General features: G+C 45.1%; 1 protein-coding gene and 1 long non-coding RNA gene across 5 annotated transcripts in view; one reads left to right on the forward strand and one right to left on the reverse strand.

Annotated features, from left to right (window-relative positions):
- Positions 1-224: 224 nt before the first annotated feature.
- E2F8 (E2F transcription factor 8) lies at positions 225-18,096 on the forward strand. Of its 4 annotated transcripts, none has more exons than XM_067749651.1 (13): positions 225-476; positions 2,222-2,349; positions 4,754-5,032; positions 5,379-5,535; positions 7,459-7,773; positions 7,993-8,154; positions 9,805-9,942; positions 11,435-11,638; positions 11,943-12,030; positions 12,279-12,810; positions 16,348-16,480; positions 16,598-16,992; positions 17,349-18,096. In XM_067749651.1, exons 2-13 carry the CDS (start codon positions 2,335-2,337, stop codon positions 17,529-17,531), a joined length of 2,601 nt encoding a protein of 866 aa, XP_067605752.1. In that variant the 5' UTR covers positions 225-476; positions 2,222-2,334; the 3' UTR covers positions 17,532-18,096. The 4 variants fall into 4 exon arrangements, with proteins under 4 accessions (XP_067605752.1, XP_067605753.1, XP_067605751.1 ...); XM_067749652.1 differs by lacking the exon at positions 225-476 and adding an exon at positions 781-1,038; XM_067749650.1 differs by lacking the exon at positions 225-476 and adding an exon at positions 1,500-1,899.
- LOC137230368 (uncharacterized) overlaps positions 17,486-20,188 on the reverse strand; it is a 34,821-nt gene continuing 32,118 nt past the window's right edge. The window contains exon 4 of the long non-coding RNA XR_010946114.1: positions 17,486-17,621. This is a non-coding gene — a long non-coding RNA (uncharacterized lncRNA). The remainder of the gene's footprint in view (positions 17,622-20,188) is intronic.

Raw genomic sequence — 20,188 nt, forward strand, 5'->3', positions numbered from 1 at the left:
CAACGCGGGCGCAAACAACCCAGGCACAGGCAAAGGCAGCGCTGCCGCCCCGGGCCTCGGTTTCCCCGTCTGCAAAACAGGGCGTTGCACTACAGTGTCTCCCAAACCTCCTATTAATCTAGAACTCTACAATAATCCATGCTGAAGCTGCCCGAGGCTCGGAAACCGGAAAAAGAGGGAAAAGCGAGGGAAGACGACAGGGAGGGGGAAAGGGAGGAGCCGGGAGGAGACCTGGAGAGGGAAGACGGGGGACGCCTGGAACAGGCTTGGCGGGTTTTCAACCTTATTCCTCCTCCTCCCACACCTGCGTTCTCAAGTCTGGGCCGAGACCCCGCGCCCATCAAATCTGATCACCGGTTGGCAAGCTTCTCCCTCCACACCCCAGTTTCTAGAGGCCATGAGCAGATGGTGGGCAACACAATAATGCATGCCATGGGTGGAAGGGGTAATGGTCCTGGCTGGGATCCCCAGGGCAGGTGAGCGGATCTGGGGCTGGGCAGCGGGTGGGATGGACCCAGGCTGGGGATTGCGGAGCGCCCGCGTCCCAACCCGCGTGCCCCGGGCGGACTAAACTTCATTCCCCAACTTTGAGCTAGGGGAGGGGGTGTTTACCAAAAAAAAAAAAGTTGCTTAACTTTTCCCCCAACTCTGTCGTGGAGGCAGGACCGGAGGGCGGTGCCTGCACCCTGATTCGCCGCCGGCTCCAGTCTGGAGGCTCGGATTGGCGCGCGAGGTCCGGGGCCGGGATGAGCGGGCGTGGGGGAGGGGAGCGGCCCTCCCTGCCCGCGGGATCGGCTCGCGCCGGGAGCGGGTTAATTTCAAATCGGGGGCTTGACTGCTCCTGGACGGTCACGTTCCCTCTGCCCGCCCGCCGGCCCGCCAGTCCCGGTCCCGGCGTTTCCCTCCGGCACCCACCTCTGCGCAGCGTAAGGACCGACTGACTGCCCGACACGCGGGCTCCCGGGCCTGAGCGGGGAAGGGGTGCCGAGGAGTCCCCGCTCAGCTCCCGTCGGCTCCAACCGTGAGGTGAACTGACAGGTCAGCGGGGCGCAGAGGGACGCGGCGCTCGGCCAGCCTGGCACCGGGAGAGGGCTCGGGAAGGCAGCGGCGGCCGTTTCCCGCCTCTCGCTCCTCCCGGGGCCGTGGAGGGAGGAGCTGAGCTCCCGCGCAGAGGGGAGGGGGCGAGCGAGGGGGAGGGGCAGGGATGCTGTGGTTCCGGGCGCGGGTTTGCCCGCGCTCAAGCCCCGCGCTGATAAGGGGCGGTGCCGACCACGGTCCGGCTTTCCGCGCCAAATTTTTAAATCGAAGGCGGAAGGTCCGGACCCGCCCCTGGCGCCGCCAACCAATCGCAGGCCCGCGACCAGCACTCTGATTGGTCGGGAATCGTTGCCCTAGAAACCGCGAGGATGCTGTCCAGGAACTGCCTGGCGGGCGGCGCGCTGAATGGGACCGGTGGGGGGAGGGGCAGTTGGCCTGGCGCTAGGGGAAGTGCGCGGGGCGCGGGAGCCGGTGGCGGCAGGGGGACTGTACCTGGTTGCCTTGCTGAGCAAATGCAGCCTTCCATGGTAGGGTCCAACATTGTGGCGTGAACTAGCCGCCTGAATAGCGAGTACATAGCGCTTTAAGGAAGCCGCATCTGTAAGGAAGTCTTTTTTTAAAAAAGTCTTAATCATAAGGCGCTATTTAAATGCCCAGAATACGTTTGGAGCTTAAGGACTGAATTTGTAAGTTACCTATCAAGCTGTTTCCCAAGACTTTACTGCTGAGCCTATGCACGTGTGTGTCAAGGGAGAAAATCAGACATCTAGATGCAGACTTTTATCCAGATACTTAGGGTTGTGGCTGCTTAGCCTGAACCTGGGCTCATGCTCTGAGTCCCGAGCTCTGATCTGTGAACAGGTGGGTGCTTGTGCTTGCTACAGTCCATTCGGTGGGGTCTGGAGAATGGTTTGCCTTCTCTAAAGGTGGGAGAGGGCTGTCACTGGAAATTCTGTGGGTTGCTTGAAGTCTCATGACAGCAGATCGGTTAGCTGAAGGAATTTACAGGCGTTTGATGGAGTTCTCTGCCCCGTGGGGCTGTCTGTGGTCGGGAATAAAATGTAAATGTAGTTTGTCAGTTTTCTTTAGCCTTTGTTTCAGTAGCCTGTGGCGTCCATGAAGTTATTTTCAACAGACCTACGGCTTTTATTTTTAACTTTTTCTATTTCCTTTTTTCTTTAAGGATATTAAAATTTTTAATTGGACTACCTGGACTACTTGAACCATCAGGATATTGGGAGGAAATCCAGATTTTTCATTTTTAAAGAAACTCTAAATGTATGAGAAATTTACAGAATGGAGAACGAAAAGGTACCTTTTTAGCTTCAATACTCATCCTTGCAGTTTTAAATGCAACATCATCCTGATTTAGCTCCATGATTTTTCAATATCCAATATCTTACTAATGCCGCATCCTTTTTTGTTTATCCTTTTTTGGTTAGCCCCTATAAAAACCCAGAAGGAAGGGAAATTTAATTTTTGAAGATGGGAATATTACCTAGGATTACTCTTTCTAGTTTTTTATGATTTGGTAGAAATTTCAAAGAGATAAAGTAGAGAGAGAAGGTATTTTTAAGAATAATAAAATTTGTTAGTTGCTTTATGATATTTCTGAGGATTCTTGAACAATAGGAATTCAGAAAGGGCATTTGACATGATTTGAGATTGGATTTCCTGTTAAGATCATTTTCTACCAAACCACCAGTCTCTTTTAACTATAGGGGACACTGTCAGTGAGGGGTATCTTGATTGATGTCCAAATACTGATAGGTTAAAAAAAAAATGAAATATGCAAATTTCCTAAAAGTTTTAGATAGTAGTCAAATAAGAGAATTGCTATTGCTTCTGATGGTCAGAGGCAAAGGACAGCAGCCTTGAGAAAAATCCCCTTCTTGGATCAGCACCTCTCAAGTGCACCATCAGGGGAGGGTCCCCCCCTTGGGTCCATCACACTGACTTCCATGTAAGGGTACCATAGTTGGATGGAGGAGATTCAGATTCAAGTCCTGTGTGACCTCGCTCAGCCTGGGTGTCCTCTTCTGTAGAATAGAACTACAGGATTGGATGAAAACACAAATGGAAAAGCACTTGATAAATCCTAAAGAGTCACAGACATATAAAATAGTCCCGTTAATCTTTGTTCCTAAAGTCACTGAAGAATTAGTGAGTCAGGCTTCCCTGGTGCGCAGTGGTTGGGAGTCCGCCTGCCGATGCAGGGGACACGGGTTCGTGCCCCGGTCCGGGAATATCCCACATGCCGCGGAGCAGCTGGGACCGTGAGCCATGGCCGCTGAGCCTGCGCGTCTGGAGCCTGTGCTCCGCAACAGGAGAGGCCACAACAGTGAGAGGCCCGCGTACCGCAAAAAAAAAAAAAAAAAAAGAATTAGTGAGTCTCTATTCTTTCGCTTATTGCCATCCTAAGCATTTTCTTATAGATATAGATGTATTCTCAGTGTTTCCATTAAAACAGAACAGTTAATGCACAGCAATGCAAGAGGGGGATTGACTGGTCATTGTACATTGTAAATTGTAGACAAACATCTTTTGTTGCTGTTAATAAAAACATGATAATAAACATCCTAATCAAACTTTTTAAAAATAAAAATAAAATAGATACAGGTGGTAGGAATGTGTGAAGTCACCAGTGGCCAAAAGTAGAAGAAACATAGTCTCCATCAGTCTTAAGTATGAACAGCTATTAATAATGTACCCCCTTGTTTCTCAGTGGCAGTCCAGCCTCTGCCAGGAACCAGCTTTGTGATCTTAGGTAGCTCATTTTACTTCTCTGGGTTCCAATTTCTCCATCTGTAAAGTGAAAAGGTTAAATATTCAAAGAGCAGACTTTTCTGGTCGGAAATGCTGCTCGTAGGCACTCTGGATTTTGCTCCCCAGTGGATTTTGCCAGCAAGTCTGACCATATGCTAGCCCTCACCCTTGTTTCCTTGGCTCTCTGACTTTTCTGCATCAGTGGTATTTTATTGAGTAGCCACTGCATGCAGTCATTGTGCTAGATACACAGATGAATGGGACATGGTTTCTGCCGTGGAGACGTTTACTTATTACAGTGTCGTAAGTCAAAGTCACTCCGAGGAGTTTGGGATCACTTAAAATTATCAGTCCCATTAAGGGAAGCTAAGTGAAAGGTATATGGGAATGCTCAATCTTTGCAACTCTTCTCTAAATCTAAAGTTATTTCAAAATCAAATTTTTAAAAATTATAAGTCTTGGGCTTCCCTGGTGGCGCAGTGGTTGAGAGTCCGCCTGCCGATGCAGGGGACGCGGGTTCGTGCCCCGGTCTGGGAGGATCCCACATGCCGCGGAGCGGCTGCGCCTGTGAGCCATGGCCGCTGAGCCTGCGCGTCAGGAGCCTGTGCTCCGCAACGGGAGAGGCCACAACAGTGAGAGGCCCGCGTACGGCAAAAAGAAAAAAAAAAAAAAATTATAAGTCTTAAAGTTTTCTTTTTAAATTCTTGGAACATAAGATGAAAAGTTTAAGTCCATGCTTTGTTGAAAAGTTAAAAATGGGAAATTTAGCTATTAGAATGGACAAGTGTCAAAGTGATCATTGGAATATAGTCACTAATTTAATCAACTCAACAACCTCACTAGGCATTTTTTTCTTAGCACTATTCTATTTATACAATTTCTAGAGTCAAAAGCTATCTGATAAATCCTTTTATACAGTGGATTTAATAATTTACTTGTTTTGAACCAGGAATATCTCTTTTTCGAGCCACATAAAAGGGGACTGGTGAAAACACCTCTGAAAGAATCCACCGCAGCAAATATAGTGTTGGCGGAGATCCAACCTGACTTTGGCCCTTTAACCACACCCACCAAGCCCAAGGAGATCTCCCAGGGAGAACCGTGGACACCAACAGCCAACCTAAAAATGCTAATCAGTGCCGTGAGCCCAGAGATCCGCTACAGAGATCAGAAAAGGGGTTTGTTTGACAACGGAAATGGATTACCTGAGGCCAGAGATTGTTTACATGTAGGTTTTCAGAGGCCTGGGTGGAGACTGGGGGATTTGGGGAGCGGGGGTCGGGGGAGCAGTGTGAAGCTGTTGCAGAAGCACTAGCAGTGTAAAGCATCACCCCCCTCAGAGCCCTGGAGGGGTCTGGACCCCATCAAATACAGCCCTGGGAATTCTGAACCTGTGACTTACTTATGAACTTCTTCCCTTTCAGATCTGTCAAGCAATTTATCCTGGCTCCACACCTTTTCTTTCCAATTTTGTAGCTATTGAAGCAAACCATGTGTATAAGTGTTAGTCATTGAGCGCAGATGCCCCCAATAAATCTTTATGAATAAGACATTATTTACATCTTTCTTTGTAGGAACACTTATCTGGAGACGAATATGAGAAATCCCAACCCAGTCGAAAAGAGAAAAGTTTAGGACTGTTGTGTCATAAGTTCTTAGCTCGATATCCCAACTATCCCAACCCTGCTGTGAATAACGACATCTGTCTTGATGAAGTAGCCGAGGAACTTAGTAAGTATGCAAAGAGCTCACCGAAATGGTTAATCATTAAAGGGACTTCATAGACTGACTTCTTCAGACCCACACTCATCTAGCCAGTGTTTGTAATGACACAAGGCCACACAGAAGTTATCCATCTGTAAAGCCCTATTAATTTAAGAATAACCACATACAGTTTCCAGTCTCAGTTAAGTCTTAAAACAGAAGCAGAAAATCACAATGGAGATTGCTCTGACTGCATTTCGAAAGCTCTGATGCTTTAAAGGGAGGCACCATTGTTCTATGACTTGTTTCATAAACAGCTACAACTCTGAACTTGGGTCTTGTTTCTCACTGGAGCCAGGCTGTGGAATGGTTTCTTCACAGTTTACAATGAGGATCGGCCTCTGGGCATGGGAGCAGGGCTTTAGCCCTCCCTGCCATTCAGCGCTACTCTGAGAACCAGTGCATTTTCTGAATGTTTTGTGTTTGCCAAAAGTTACTGTGTTCCCCTGCCCCCTTTCGCTCCTCTCTTCATGGACTCAAATCTAGTTACAGCTAAAAAGGAGTCTGTGGCAAACTTGGTATACCTTTGGAGTCATGAAAATACGATAATCTGGATCTGTGAAGAGATATACAGGATATTTTAATATCTAGCTATCACCCTGGGAAGAAAGTTTTGTCCTTCTCATACGTGTTTATACATATCAACTTTATTTCATATTTTAAGAATATGCTATTTAGATTCATCTCTTCACATACACTTCATTGTAGCTATGGAGGATGTACCCTTTAATTCAGCAGGTATCTACTGATCACCTATTATGTGCCAGGCAATGTTGTAGCAGCTGGGATGGCATTGGCGAACAGAAAGACAAAATCCCTGCTCCTGTGGAACCTGCTTTCTAGTGGGGTCAATAGATAATATGCAAAGGACATAATAAGTAAGTAATTATGATATATGTTAGAAGGTAATACGTGCTGTGGAAAAAAGAAAATGTAGACCAAGGTAGAGGGGGATTGGAGTGCTAGGGGTGTGCTTTGCAATTTGCAATTTAATTTTAAATGAAGTGGTCAGGTCAGGCCTTGTTAAGAGGGTGACATCCGAGCACGGACTCAAAAGAATCGAGGTGGGGAGCTATGAGGACATCTGGGAGAAGGATTCCAGCCAGAAGGAGCAGCCCAGCACAAAGGCCTCAGGCAGGGGCATATCTGGCAAGTTCCAGGAACAGCAAGGAATCTCAGCACCTTGTACCTATCATATGACAGCCGTGTGTGTGTGTGTGTGTGTGTGTGTGTGTGTGTGTGTGTGTGTGTTGGGAACTAATATAAGAAATGGAGTGTAGGGCTTCCCTGGTGGCGCAGGGGTTGAGAGTCCGCCTGCCAATGCAGGGGACACGGGTTCGTGCCCCGGGCCGGGAAGATCCCACATGCCGCGGAGCGGCTGGGCCCGTGAGCCACGGCCGCTGAGCCTGTGCGTCCGGAGCCTGTGCTCCGCAACGGGAGAGGCCACAACAGTGAGAGGCCCGCGTACCGCAAAAAAAAAAAAAGAAATGGAGTGTAGAGTGTGGGATTTAGAGCACTGAAGACTTGATTTTGCCACTTACTGGCTCTGTGCCTTGAGGTGAACAGCTTAGCCAGCCTGAGCCTCTATCTCCTCATCCTTAAAGTGCGGATAATAATGCCTACCTCACAAGTTTAGGGTAAAAATGTCCTAAACGTGTATGGCGCAGTGGAAGCCCTCAATAAATGTCACCTTTCTAATTCATATTAACTATTTGTGCCCTTGGAGAGCAGGGACATGCCTTTCTCATCTTCACACTCTTTGTTGAGCATAAATAAAGTTAATATAATCCAGAACCTACTGTCTAGTAATCCCTGGAAGGAAAAGGTATTCAATTCTATCCACATTACAGAATCTGATCCTAGTAAGGTACAACTGCTCGTTCTTTGCAGATGTTGAGCGCCGACGCATTTACGATATCGTCAACGTTCTAGAGAGTCTGCACATGGTGAGCCGGCTTGCCAAAAACAGATACACTTGGCACGGCCGACACAACCTCAACCAAACCCTTGGGACTCTGAAGAGCGTCGGGGAAGAGAACAAGTACGCCGAGCAGATTATGATGATCAAAAAGAAAGAATATGAACAAGAGTTTGACTTTAGTAAGAGTTACCGTATAGAGGATCCGATCATCAAATCAAACACTGGCCAAAATGGACACCCAGACATGTGTTTTGTCGAACTTCCTGGAGTGGAATTTCGGGCAGGTGAGAGCTGCTGCTGAAAAGCTCAGGCGGCAGCGCACCTCTGGGAGGTCTAAAGAAGAGGTTCCTTAGGGAACCACGCTCAAAGCTTCTGCTGCTTTTAATGTGAAAATGCTGCACATCAGCCGTGGGATCAGGTTGTGGTATTTTTAGCCTGGTTACTTTAGAAAGCACTTGTCCCTTCATGAATTTTAATTCTCTAATCCTCTTCCTTCTCCAAAGCCTCTGTAAACAGCCGCAAAGACAAGTCTTTAAGAGTGATGAGCCAGAAATTTGTGATGCTATTTTTGGTGTCAACGCCTCAGATAGTGAGCCTGGAAGTTGCTGCCAAGATTTTAATTGGGGAGGACCATGTGGAAGATTTGGATAAAAGCAAGTTTAAAAGTAAGTGGCACGACTGCCATGGACTTTCGGACCTACTCTTAAATAATAAAATCTCGGTTATTAACTGATTTCCAAATACATTTGTTATATAAACAGATCATATCTAGTTAGGCTTTTGTATCTTCACTTCTCCCCAGAAGCCATGATGATACTGCTTTAGCTGACTTGTGGGATTCAAAGATACGTATATAATTACTCTTATCTGACACTTTGGCTTATACAGTTCCTTAAATGTTACCTCCTTTATTACTGTAACATTGTCTCCATTTTACACATGTAGAATCTGTACTGTCTGAAACCTAAATGAGCAGTAAATTGTAAAGTGGGACTGGAACCCAGGTCTCTGCTCTTTCCACTGCCTCTCATATTTGAGGGTGAAAGTAACTTCTAACACTGTCCCCAGAAGTGACCTGCAGCACAGATGGTTCGCCGTTTTGAAAGTGGTTTTAGCCAGAATGTCTGCTCTAAGTTGCAAAGAGACCGTAGATTAGGTCCCTAACACAGCTCTACCCTTGCCTCTAAGAACAGACTTTGCAGGAAGCCCCTCAAAAAGGAGTAGAGAGTGTGGAAGGGAGTGCTCAGCAGACACCTGAGGGCATTAGCGACCTCCAAGTAGGGCATGAGGCTGGCCTGGACATGGGTCATTCGGGGGACCCGGCTGACTTGTGAGGAAGAGCTGCCCCGAGCCACAGCAGAGGCTGGGGGAATGCCTGTGAGCTACCACACAGATCCCTTCCCATCCCTGGGAAGCTGTACTGGTGAAGTATATTAAGAGTATATGAAAGTATATTCAGACATCTCCAGTGTCCCTATAAAGACAAAATGAATAGAGATTAAGGCAATAATGCTGGCAATGGGCTTGGGAGATCTGTCATCTCAAAAAACACATCCCGATACTACCGATGGGCTGCCCGCTTTCTCTGAGCCACCAGTTTTCAGCTCTCCATTTCACTGGTTAGTCACAGCCGTGGAAACTATTCCAGGAACTACAGATGTGTAATTTCCTGAATCCCCAGGGGATTCAGAACCTTCTGGCATGGCCATGAAGAAGGGGCTCAATTTGTAACTTTGTACTGTCAAGCTGAAGTAAAGGCAGACTTTATGTAGCAAAACTTTTCAAGATATGTAAGATTTATAGAATTAACAAATCTCTACTTTTCATATTACATATGGACAGTATGAAAATTTATAAATTTTGATGGGCTATAGAATATTTTATGTTATTAAATAAATCTTTTTATAAACTATCACAAGCAGGAAAGCAATACATTTATCATCGATACTGTATTTCTATTTGTTCATAATCCTGAATCCTCACTAGGAGATGCCCAGCAATGGTAAATTTTTATTAGAAAATCTGTAACATGATTCCCAATAAGGTGATATCGTTGAGTCACTTTTCCTTTTCCAACATGTACTTTTGTCATTTCAAAATTCAGTATCATCAGTAACTGCGTCTTTTCAATATTTAAAACTATTTTTTGTTGTTTTAATTAAAGCAGTGTCCCTAGCATAACTTAAGAGTTGCATTTTTCTCTGACACTGATGGTTAGGATAGCTCTTTGAATGTACATGATGTCCTTATGAAGCAAAGTCCTTTGATCTTTCATTATTCCATTAAGGGATGTATATACTTTTTTTCCCCCCCAGCAAAAATTAGGAGGTTGTATGATATAGCTAATGTTCTGAGTAGCCTGGATCTTATCAAGAAAGTTCACGTTACAGAGGAAAGAGGCCGAAAACCAGCTTTTAAATGGACAGGCCCAGAAATCAGTCCAAATCCCAGTGGTATGTATTTGTTTTCTTTCATTCATTGATCCGTTATTTTGAATTAACGCACATTTGGAGATATTCTCCCTTTCCCTTCCTACCCACACTCCCACATGTAAAGAACATATATAAGTGATTGAAATGACAATTAAAGATGAACCGATATGGAAAATTTAGCTCTTGGCTCCGTCAGCAGCCAAGGTCCATAACAACTGCACATCCTGTGCAGGAGGCAGAATCTGTATGTGAAAGGATTTGAGAAAGTTGAAAGCATCACGAAGCATAAGATACTACTGCTGTCATTATTATGCTGCTCAGTGACCGTAACAGAGTCTGTGCACATGGAGAATATGAAGTGAATTCATTCCAGTATCAATATTCTAGTCTCCTTCTCAACTCTGGGATTCTGACATTTTGTGTTCCACCAAGATCCCCACACAGAAGTGCTGGAAAGTGGGAAGAACATGGGCTGTGGAAGCAGAGGGAGGCTTAGGTTCCAGTCCCAGCTCTGATACTTATCAGCCTTGTGGCCTTGGGCAGGTTACTTCTCCAAGACTGTTTCCTCACCCACAAGTGGGAAGAGGTTATTGTGATTTTGGATATAACTACAGAGAGAGGTCCTTTGGTACAGGGATTCACAGTGTAGGCTCTGGGCTAGACTGATCAGGTTCATATCCCAGGCCCACATTCTACAAGCTAAGAGACCGTGAGTCAGTTAATGTATGAAATGTCTCTGAAATGGGGATGCATTTCCTGAGAAGTACCTACCCAAGTTGTAGAGAGTGTCTTAGCCTGTTCAGGCTGCCATAGCAGAGTACCATCAACTGGGTGGCTTATAAGCAACAGACATTTACTTCTCACAGTTCTAGAGGCTAGGAAGTCCAAAATCAAGGCACCAGCAGATTCAGTGTTTGGTGAGGACCCGCTTTCTAGACAGCCGTCTTTTCATTGTAACCTCACGTGGTAGAAGGGACTAGGGAGCTCTGGGGGGTCTCTTTTATAAGAGCACTAATCCTATGCAAGAAGGCTCCACCCTCATGAGCATCTCGCAAAGGCCCCACCTCCCAATACCATCATATTGGGCATTAGGTTTCAGCATATGAATTTGGTGGGTGGGGGAGTGGGGAGGGACACAAACATTCACTCCATAGTAGTGAGGGTCACCATATTTCATCAGATTAAGTCTCCACTGATTCTGAGATGCACAATGTTTTATATATCAATAAGAAAGAAAAAATCAGTAACAGTCACACTGTAGCACACCACTGGTTATAAGATACAACAGCTTTCAGAGATGTTAAAGTGTGAAATATTATCTCAGAATTTATTTAATAAGATAAACAAGGTTTTGTAGGTGAAGCCCTTAAAACGGTATCTGGCACATAGTAGGTGCTCTATTAACTATGGCCAGTTTAATTCCTAAAATCATTTTAGAATCACACTCTGACCTCATACCCCAGAAGGAGGCCGAACCAACCGTGTATTAACACACTGCCCTTTCCTGTTTCAGGTCTTGGCCCAGTGCTTCCTTTTGCTCCCTCTGATTTGGAAGGGAGGCGGTCTTCTAAAGAGAACTGTGCCAAAAACCTCTTTTCCGCACGTGGGAAACCAAACTTCACTCGACACCCATCTCTCATCAAACTGGTAAAGAGCATAGAAAGTGATCGGAGAAAGATAAATTCTGCTCCCACTAGCCCTATCAAAACCAACAAAGGTATGTTTACAATCACGTCAGGGCTCTGTTCGGAAGAATTCCTTTTTATCCGACTTTTTAGCTTACTTGATCCCGCGGGACTTGCTAGAGAATTGTTTCAACTTCCATAGTCCCAAACCCACTTGAAGACTAGCTATATATGAATTAAAGGATAAAAAGTGATTTGTGGGGTTTATTGTTTAATTGCTGGGTGATTTGGGGGAGCGGTGCATGTTCCTTTGACCTCAGTGATGTTTCATCTGTGTGAACATGTATTCTTTTGCTTTGACCAATCCTCTCCCCCACCTTCTTTTTATTTTACCAGCTGAGAGTTCTCAGAATTCTGTGCCTTTCCCCAGTAAAATGGCTCAGCTCGCAGCTATTTGCAAAATGCAGTTAGAAGAGCAATCAAGGTAGGCAACGCTCTTTAGTAACAGGATGCATTACTTTACCTGCATCGATAGGATTACTTATTTTACTTTATTTTAAGAATAGGCACTAGCCTTGGCAACTGGTGAGAGAATCTTTTCTATACGGAATCATTACAGAAACTATCTGCTAGTTTCATAAAAGCATAGCTTCGATCTGGGGCAATCTGAAGTGGTAGAACATTTTAGAGAACATGTTTCCATCGTATCATGTTTTAAATCTTGTCTTTTAGTGAACCCAGAAAGAAAGTGAAAGTACAACTGGCAAGATCTGGGCACTGCAAACCAGTGGCCCCTCTGGACCCTCCAGCAAATGCTGAGCTAGAGATGACAGCACCGTCCCTCATCCAGCCCCTGGGGGTGGTCCCCCTCATCCCCAGCCCATTGCCATCGGCAGTGCCCGTGATCCTACCTCAGGCCCCTTCGGGCCCATCATATGCCATCTACCTGCAGCCTGCCCAGGCCCAAACGATGACGCCGCCCCAAGGCCTGAGCCCCACGGTCTGCCCCACCCCCTCTTCTAACGCCACGAGATCAAAAGGTTCCACGGATACCACCACAGAGAATGCAGCCAATGATGCACCGAAGTCCAGTGCCTCTGCCAGGCCTGGAAGCTTGCTGCCAGGGCTAGAGCGACAAGGTACAAAGAACCGAGACAGGGAGCCTGCTGGAGAAAGAGGCTCAAAGAGGGCAAGCATGCTCGAGGACAATGGTTCCAAAAAGAAATTTAAAGAAGACCTAAAAGGACTTGAAAATGTCTCCACAGTAAGTACAGCCTTGAACTATGCAAAGCTTTAGGAGCTCCCCAGTTGATTAGGAGAGAATCTGGTGGCTTGTGAAATTTACCAGAGCAAACAGCAGTCTCTCAGAAAACAGGGAACTGTTCCTTAGCATCCCATAATCCAAACAAGGCCTCAGACAGCTAATCCCCTTACTGGGATGATGGCAGGGACATTTTTAACCTCTGGAGGAAGGGATTATTTGCTCTCTTTTTAAAGCACTGCGGGTGGTTGTCCTTAAGTCCATTTCTCCCGTCACACACTGGAATGCAAACACCTGCCATGAAAGTCTTAAATAATTTACAAGCAGCCGTGACCCCAAATGAATGGATGGACACATAGGGTCCCTTTAACTCCTGCTTTCTGAGTCATTACTTGATGTTTGTTTGATGTCATGTAACTGGCATCCGTTGCCTAGAAGAGAAATTGTTCCCCCTGTTTTTACTTTCTACCTAAAATTTAAACCAAAATTTCCATTTTGTGCAAATAGAAAAATCAAACTTAGCTTGGCTAATTTTAGGTATATTTGATGCATTGGTTTCTAGAGATTTTGATGTTCTAGACAATTTTCTTCCTAGATGGAGTTTTATTCAGGAAGGAATGAACATCTATTGGATGCCTACCCACATACCATACAGCAGAAGTATTAGGCACTTTCACATACATTATCTCGTTTTCCTCCCTTAGGACAATTATATATGAAAGACAGCATCACCAAATAAACAAACACCACTAAACGTGGAAGCAGAAGTTAATCTCTCATTTTGTCCCTGCTGTTAATTCAAGTTATTTTACTTCCCTTCATCTTGTTTTTCCACATCTATAAAGAATTTGTTCTGCCAGTTTTTCCTGATCGTCTATTGGGTGTAAAGAGAATATGCTTTGCATCAAACCTGTGCTCTGGATCAAACCAAACCCAGCACCTGCCTTTGGGGGTGGTTGCTTTTGAGCACTTGCCCCAGGGCCATATTACAGTTTTTGTGAGGTTAAGTGCATTTACTACATGATGTTTTACATAAAGGGGTTTGTGGTCCTTTTAAGGCACCGTAGAAGCTGAAGGGTATTATCTGTAACTGTTATTAAGGAGGCTTTAGAGTTTGTCAAATCTTCCCTAAGGATGGCCTCATGGTAACCATTCAAAACATCCATTATCTTAGCATAGTATCATTTTGCATCTAATGTCCATGCGAGGGGGAAAATCACAAGGCTTTGGCTTGATTCGATTTTCTGGGAGGTCCATAATCTCTTTGAGCCAATGGGTATGATTTAATAATGGTCTCCTATTGCTCACTTAGTTATTCAGGATTAGGGTTTTCACTGGATAGATTTTTCACGTCCCCTGCTTCTTTGTTCATCTCTGACTTCATTTTGACCATTTCTTTTTAGCAGGGACTGAGCAGAACAAAGAAAGTGAGAGATTCATGTGTTAATTCATTCAACAAACATTTACTGAGAATCTACACTTCTAGGGGTGGAGAGAAGACAGTATACAAACAAACATATCAGGTAGTGAATGATAAGAAGTATGGTGAAAATAAAACAGGATAGTGTCATAGGAAGAGGGGTAAGAGTGGTAATGTAGGCTCAATGAGAAGATGTGCAAGTTGAAATATGTCAAATTCTTTCATCCTGCTATTTTAATAGTTCTAATTTTTTTAAAAAAAAAGGAATTGGCATTATAGGTGAAAAAATGTGGCGATGAATATAGTTTGTAGGAAATGGAAGGATAATTATTATTAGAGTACTTTAGGTCTTGCTGGAAAAGAGTTAAACCGGCAACCAGAAAAACTCATACCATGAGAGAGTACGATTAAAGATAGCAAAGAGCAGCTATTTGTAAAACACCTAAATCTACCCCTTGAAAATTCTTTTTTGCTGCAGTCTTTAAGGAACCTACTAGTAAAGATATTGAATAGAACTAAGCATCTAAGAAACAAAATTGAAAGTCTGTGGTACCCTTTAGCATTGTGGATTCTGACCAGACCTATTAACAGCTAGATCAAAGTATAGACTGTTGTTTTGACAATGGCGAGAAGAAAGATCCAGAGGAAGATAAAAGGAGGGCCCCTAGTTTACAAGACCTGCTTTTTCTCTTTTACCAATCCTGCTCCTGGTAAGACTGAGCAGACTTTTCAGGCGGCTCAGCCACCCATGTAGGCTGTCTCTGTTTGGAAAAGTACAGTGATCAGCAGGCATGGTGCAGACACACACAACCCAACACTCTGGCCATTTCGGTTTGGAATGTAACTTTACTCCCTAAAGCTTTTGCTTCATGACAATTGGGCATCTAATACGAATTAATCAGTTCTCTTTTTTATCTGTAATTTTTTGAACCCTGGTGCCCTGCCCTTTCATTTGTATATTATAAGGGTGTTTGGTATCATTTGAACCTAAAGTACTAGGGGAAAAAAATGTATAGTTGTATAATTCCTTTGCTCTAAATCAGGAGTCAGCAAACTTTTTCTGTAAAGGACCAGATAGTAAATGTTTTTGGCTTTGTGCGCCATATGGTCTCTGTTGCACCTATTCACTCTGCCGTTGTTAAAAAAAAAAAAAAAAAAAGGCTTCCCTGGTGGCGCAGTGGTTGAGAGTCCGCCTGCCGATGCAGGGGACATGGGTTCGTGTCCCGGTCCGGGAAGATCCCACATGCCGCGGAGCGGCTGGGCCCATGAGCCATGGCCGCTGACCCTGCGTGTCCGGAGCCTGTGCTCCGCAACGGGAGAGGCCACAACAGTGAGAGGCCCGCGCACCGCAAAAAAAAAAAAAAAAAAAAAACAGCCAGGAGGCTGTATTTTTGGCCTATGGTTTGGCATTCCCTTTCTGTAAATCAACATTTCTTAAAGTTTTCCTTAAATACCAATACTACCAAAAATTTAGTTGCTGAATAACCTAGGAAATGTTACATGCTGCCCCCTTGGAGAACAATGCATGCCATCATAAAAGTCCCTTAGAAATTCTGTCATAAAGACCATTTTCCTTTGTTTAATTCAGAATTTCCCAAACATATTTGACTATGATTCGCAGAGTGCCTGCTTGCATCCCATAGGACTAGAGTCCCTCAGAATATTCTTGGGAAATACCATCCCACACAATTCAAGGACAATCAGATAATAACACAGCAGTGCCTTTACGGTGTCCAGCTGCATTAAACTTGTTCTGACAGTACCACATCATACCAAGAAGTCTGGTAGCAGGACTTAGGGCGTCAGTGGTGGGGGTCAGGGGGGATGTGCTGGGTAAATCCTGTCCTTAAGCAGGTTCAGTGCTAGCTTTAGGACACTTCCGAAGACCACAGATGGCATTTAAGAAACACATGGTTTGTATTATTCAGGACAAGCACTGGAATGGGAAGGAGGGCTATTGTCTTCAAAGAGCCATTATAGCTGGCCTGCCCGTGGCCCATACCATTGGCGGCTTTAGTCTGATGAGAGAACCACCAAGGGATACTAGCCCCAGAAGAGGCACTTGGCCATTTTTCTTCCATATTTGTGTGTAAAATAAACGCTTCCTCCTTGTTTTCTAGACCTTGTTCCCATCAGGATACCTAATCCCTCTTACCCAGTGCTCAACCCTGGGGGCAGAGTCCATTTTGTCTAGTAAAGAAAGCTCAGGTACACTTTCCCCAAACCACAGGATCTACAGCTCCCCGATTGCAGGTGAGTGTACGTAAAACACTGTTCAAATGTGGGTCATTCTCAAGTTCACTCAAGCCTTGTATGCTTCTCGGACAAATGCCTGTGCTTTTAAGATATTTTCCCCCCTTTTCTTTCCAGGTGTTATTCCAGTGACATCATCTGAACTCACTGCTGTTAATTTTCCCTCTTTTCATGTAACACCTTTGAAGCTAATGGTCTCACCAACTTCCGTGGCAGCCGTCCCTGTCGGGAACAGCTCGGCTCTCACTTCGAGCCACCCCGTTCCCGTCCAGAACCCGAGCTCAGCCGTTGTAAACTTCACTCTGCAGCACTTGGGCCTCATCTCCCCTGGTATGCAGGTGTCCGCCAGCCCCGGGCCTGGAACCGTTCCTGTGTCTCCAAGAATAGAGGCTGTTAGTGTCACACCAGAAAATGCAGGCACTCAGCAAGGAAGGGCCACCAAGTACGACGTATCAGTCCTGGGCCAGAACCAAACAAATGGACAATCAGTTGCAGTGACAGGGGCACAACAGGTAAGAGTATTTCCATTTATTCTTTTCCTTAGGTTATTAAGTCCCCAATATCAACATCACGGGAGACTCACATTTGCTTTTCTCCTTTGGGAGAGTGACGAGATTAAAGGCCTGCCTTCCTTCCAAACCCAGGAAGAGTGACCAAGGAGTCCATTTTATGGGGTTATCATGAGCTTTTTGTCTCACCTTAGCAGAAATAATTGAGAACATGAAACTCATGCAGGCTCAGCCGGCAGATTTCAGGGCATGCGAGGTTCCCATCATGTGACGTGTCCCTCCAGTCCAGTTTTCTAAGGTTGCCAGGTGTACCTGTCTGCATGGGTTTGACTTTTCTCCATTCTTCTCTTTCCAATCAGCCTGTTCCTGTGACACCCAAAGGGTCCCAATTAGTGGCTGAAAGCTTCTTCCGTACCCCAGGTGGACCAACGAAGCCGAAAGGCTCCTCCTGCGTGGATTCCGACGGTGCTAATAACACCTCCATAGGAACTCTCTTTGTTCCACAGCGAAAACTGGAAGTCTCAACGGAGGATGTCCATTAATTGAGAGATTCGGCCTCGTTTAATCTTCTAGAGTTGTTTAACAGAGATGATATCCTCAGACTGATACGGAGAACACGTTCTCTGAAAATGCTGTAAATACGTTGGGAGTTTACTTAATTTCAAAACAGACACTTGTTTTCATACTTATATATATCCATACACACATAAAATATATATTTGTATTAAGCTAAGTTCAGCCATCAGTCCTACAAAATAAAAGAACTGAGGTATATTAACTTCTGGGGGAAAGAATTCGTTGTTCCAGCTGTGCCTATACTATTATGCCTAGTAACTGTGTTAAAGTTTACTTCCCTTTGAGTGAATCTGTGACAGGCCTAACGCAGCGCTCTCTACAACTTTGCACAAAGAAAACGCTGTGATGTACAATGTTGTATTTTTAAATAGGGCTATAGCTATATTTTTTGTAATTTCTTTCAGCTGTTGTTGCAGTATGTCTTTTTGTAAAGTTCGCAACAATCCTTACTTAATCAAGTCTATGGAAAAATTATTTATAAAATGTATTTTTAATCATAAGTTGTTCAAATTAAAACTTTTCTAAAATGTATTTAACTTTGCATTTGGCCTTTTGGAAGAAAAGGAAAATTTCTCGAGCCTCTGAGGCAAATTCTTAGTACGGAGAATACATCCTGGGTTTCCTTAGATATGCCAAGTTTATTGCCTACGTTCTTCCCCTCTTTTGATCTTCCACATGGCCCCACTTTTACAGAGTGAAAATGGCTTCAGAGAAGCGTTGCTTGGCCAAGGACGGCCAGCTTAGTCCCCTGGGCTTTCCACCACGCCCTGGGAGGTTGGAAATGAGAGGTGTGAGTTGGGATGCTCCTGCCCTGGCATGGCATGGCATGGCCAGCATCCACCCTCTTCCGTCCCGTTGTCGACAGAAGAGGGGCTGCAGCTACAGTCCTCTTCCCACACTTTCCAAATGGCCCAGCTCCAAGGGTGGGCAAGTAGCAGTAAGGATTCTAATTTCGTCCACACTCAAGGAACTACCACAGCAAACCCTCCATGAGCTCCAAGAGAAGGAACGAGCTATAATGTGTTAAGTGTGCACCTCCCTGATCCCCTGGTTATGCAACAAATTGTACCTTAAGAATTAACACATGCCTTCCCTTGTCAGGGTCTTAAAGGATCATTGTAATATCTACTTCCTGCTTGTTTCCTATGTGCCAGGCACTGTTACACATTTTAAAGGCATTATCTCTACAAGCTAGGGCGATGAGGTCACCGAGGCTCCCAGAAATTCAAGCAGCAAGTCCAGGGTCACACTGCCAGTGTACGCAAGGACTTAACCCATGTCTTTATCTCTTTATCTGTTCATTACCCATCTGCCTCCAGATGCATGCCCAGCAGCTCCAGCAGGAACCAAGCACATTGTTTCAGGGTAATCTGAGCATTTACAAGCTCAAAGCTTTCAAATATACATGTTTTGTTTGCACAACCAAGTACAGCTAAGAGGCAGATTTGCACGCTGACCTAGAGATCCCTCTTCCTCCACACCACTAGAGAGCCAATATGAACTATTTCCCCCAAAGTTCCTCTGCCTTGTCTTTTATAAACCTACTTGGAGGGCATGTGGATGGTTCCTGATTTAAGAAATGGCTCCTGCCTTTGCTTATAGTATCATTGAGGAAGACAGTATGTACACACAAATAAATGAAAGAAAGTAAATCCATTCAATACAGAGAAGGTAAGCTGCCAGTAGTAGATATAGACTAAAGATACAGTTCAGCGGAGGCTACTACATAATTGCACAGAGAACTGAGAGAAACACCAACCCAGACAGGCAGTCACTGTAGCTCCAAGGAGGTGAATCTCCTGACATCTGCTCCCCGATAGCCGAGCTAGAGAGACTGCAGGCCAGGTTTTGTTCTGCCCCCCTTCTCAGGTCTACACATGGAGAAGTACCTCCCTAGGATGGAGGTTTGGGGAAATCAGATGCACAGAAAGAAAGGAGATGTGTCAGGTTTTGAGACAGCTCTGGGGTTGTCCCACCCAGCTCTGCCACTGGCAGATTCGTAAAGTTGCCCCATAACCCCCACCTCCTGGTGTTCACGCCCTTGTGGATTCCCTTCCCTTGAGTGTGGGTGGGACCTGTGACTTCCTTCTAACCAACAGGACACAGTGAAGGTGATGGGGTGTGTGTGAGTGTGTGTGTACATGATTAAGAGCCTGCCTTTCCCGCTTGGAGGAGTCAGAGTGGCCATGTTTGGGGAGCCCAACAAAGGACCTGTGAGCAGCTGTTGCAGCTGAGGGTGGCCTGTCACCAACAGCCAGCAAGAAACTGAAACACTGAATATGGTGCCAACAGTCTGAGTGAGCTTGCAAGCAGATCTTTCCCCACTTGGACCTCAGATGAGACCGCAGCCATGACCTTGACTACAGCCTTATGAGATTCTAAGCAGAAAACCCAACTAAGCCACTCCCAGACTCCTGACCCACAGAAACTGTGACATAATAAATTTGAGTTGTTTGAAGATGCTAAGTTTGTAGTGATATGGCCATGCGGCAGTAGGTAACTAATACAGCTACATAACCCACTAGTGTTCATAAACGTCTTCTTCCAGTTTGTCTTATTAATGTTCACTGGTTTTATAGGCATTCATAGAAACAAGCATCACTGGCACATGGTAACCCCAAAG

This window comes from Pseudorca crassidens, chromosome 9 (genome assembly GCF_039906515.1).
Source record: "Pseudorca crassidens isolate mPseCra1 chromosome 9, mPseCra1.hap1, whole genome shotgun sequence".
Taxonomy (NCBI): Eukaryota; Metazoa; Chordata; class Mammalia; order Artiodactyla; family Delphinidae; genus Pseudorca; species Pseudorca crassidens.

Excerpts from the sequence above, each read along its gene's own strand:
- E2F8 (XM_067749651.1), top strand. Across the intron at positions 5,033-5,378 it reads AGGCCAGAGATTGTTTACAT|GAACACTTATCTGGAGACGA; the intron begins GTAGGTTTTCAG and ends CTTTCTTTGTAG. Across the intron at positions 16,993-17,348 it reads CAGTGACAGGGGCACAACAG|CCTGTTCCTGTGACACCCAA; the intron begins GTAAGAGTATTT and ends CTTTCCAATCAG.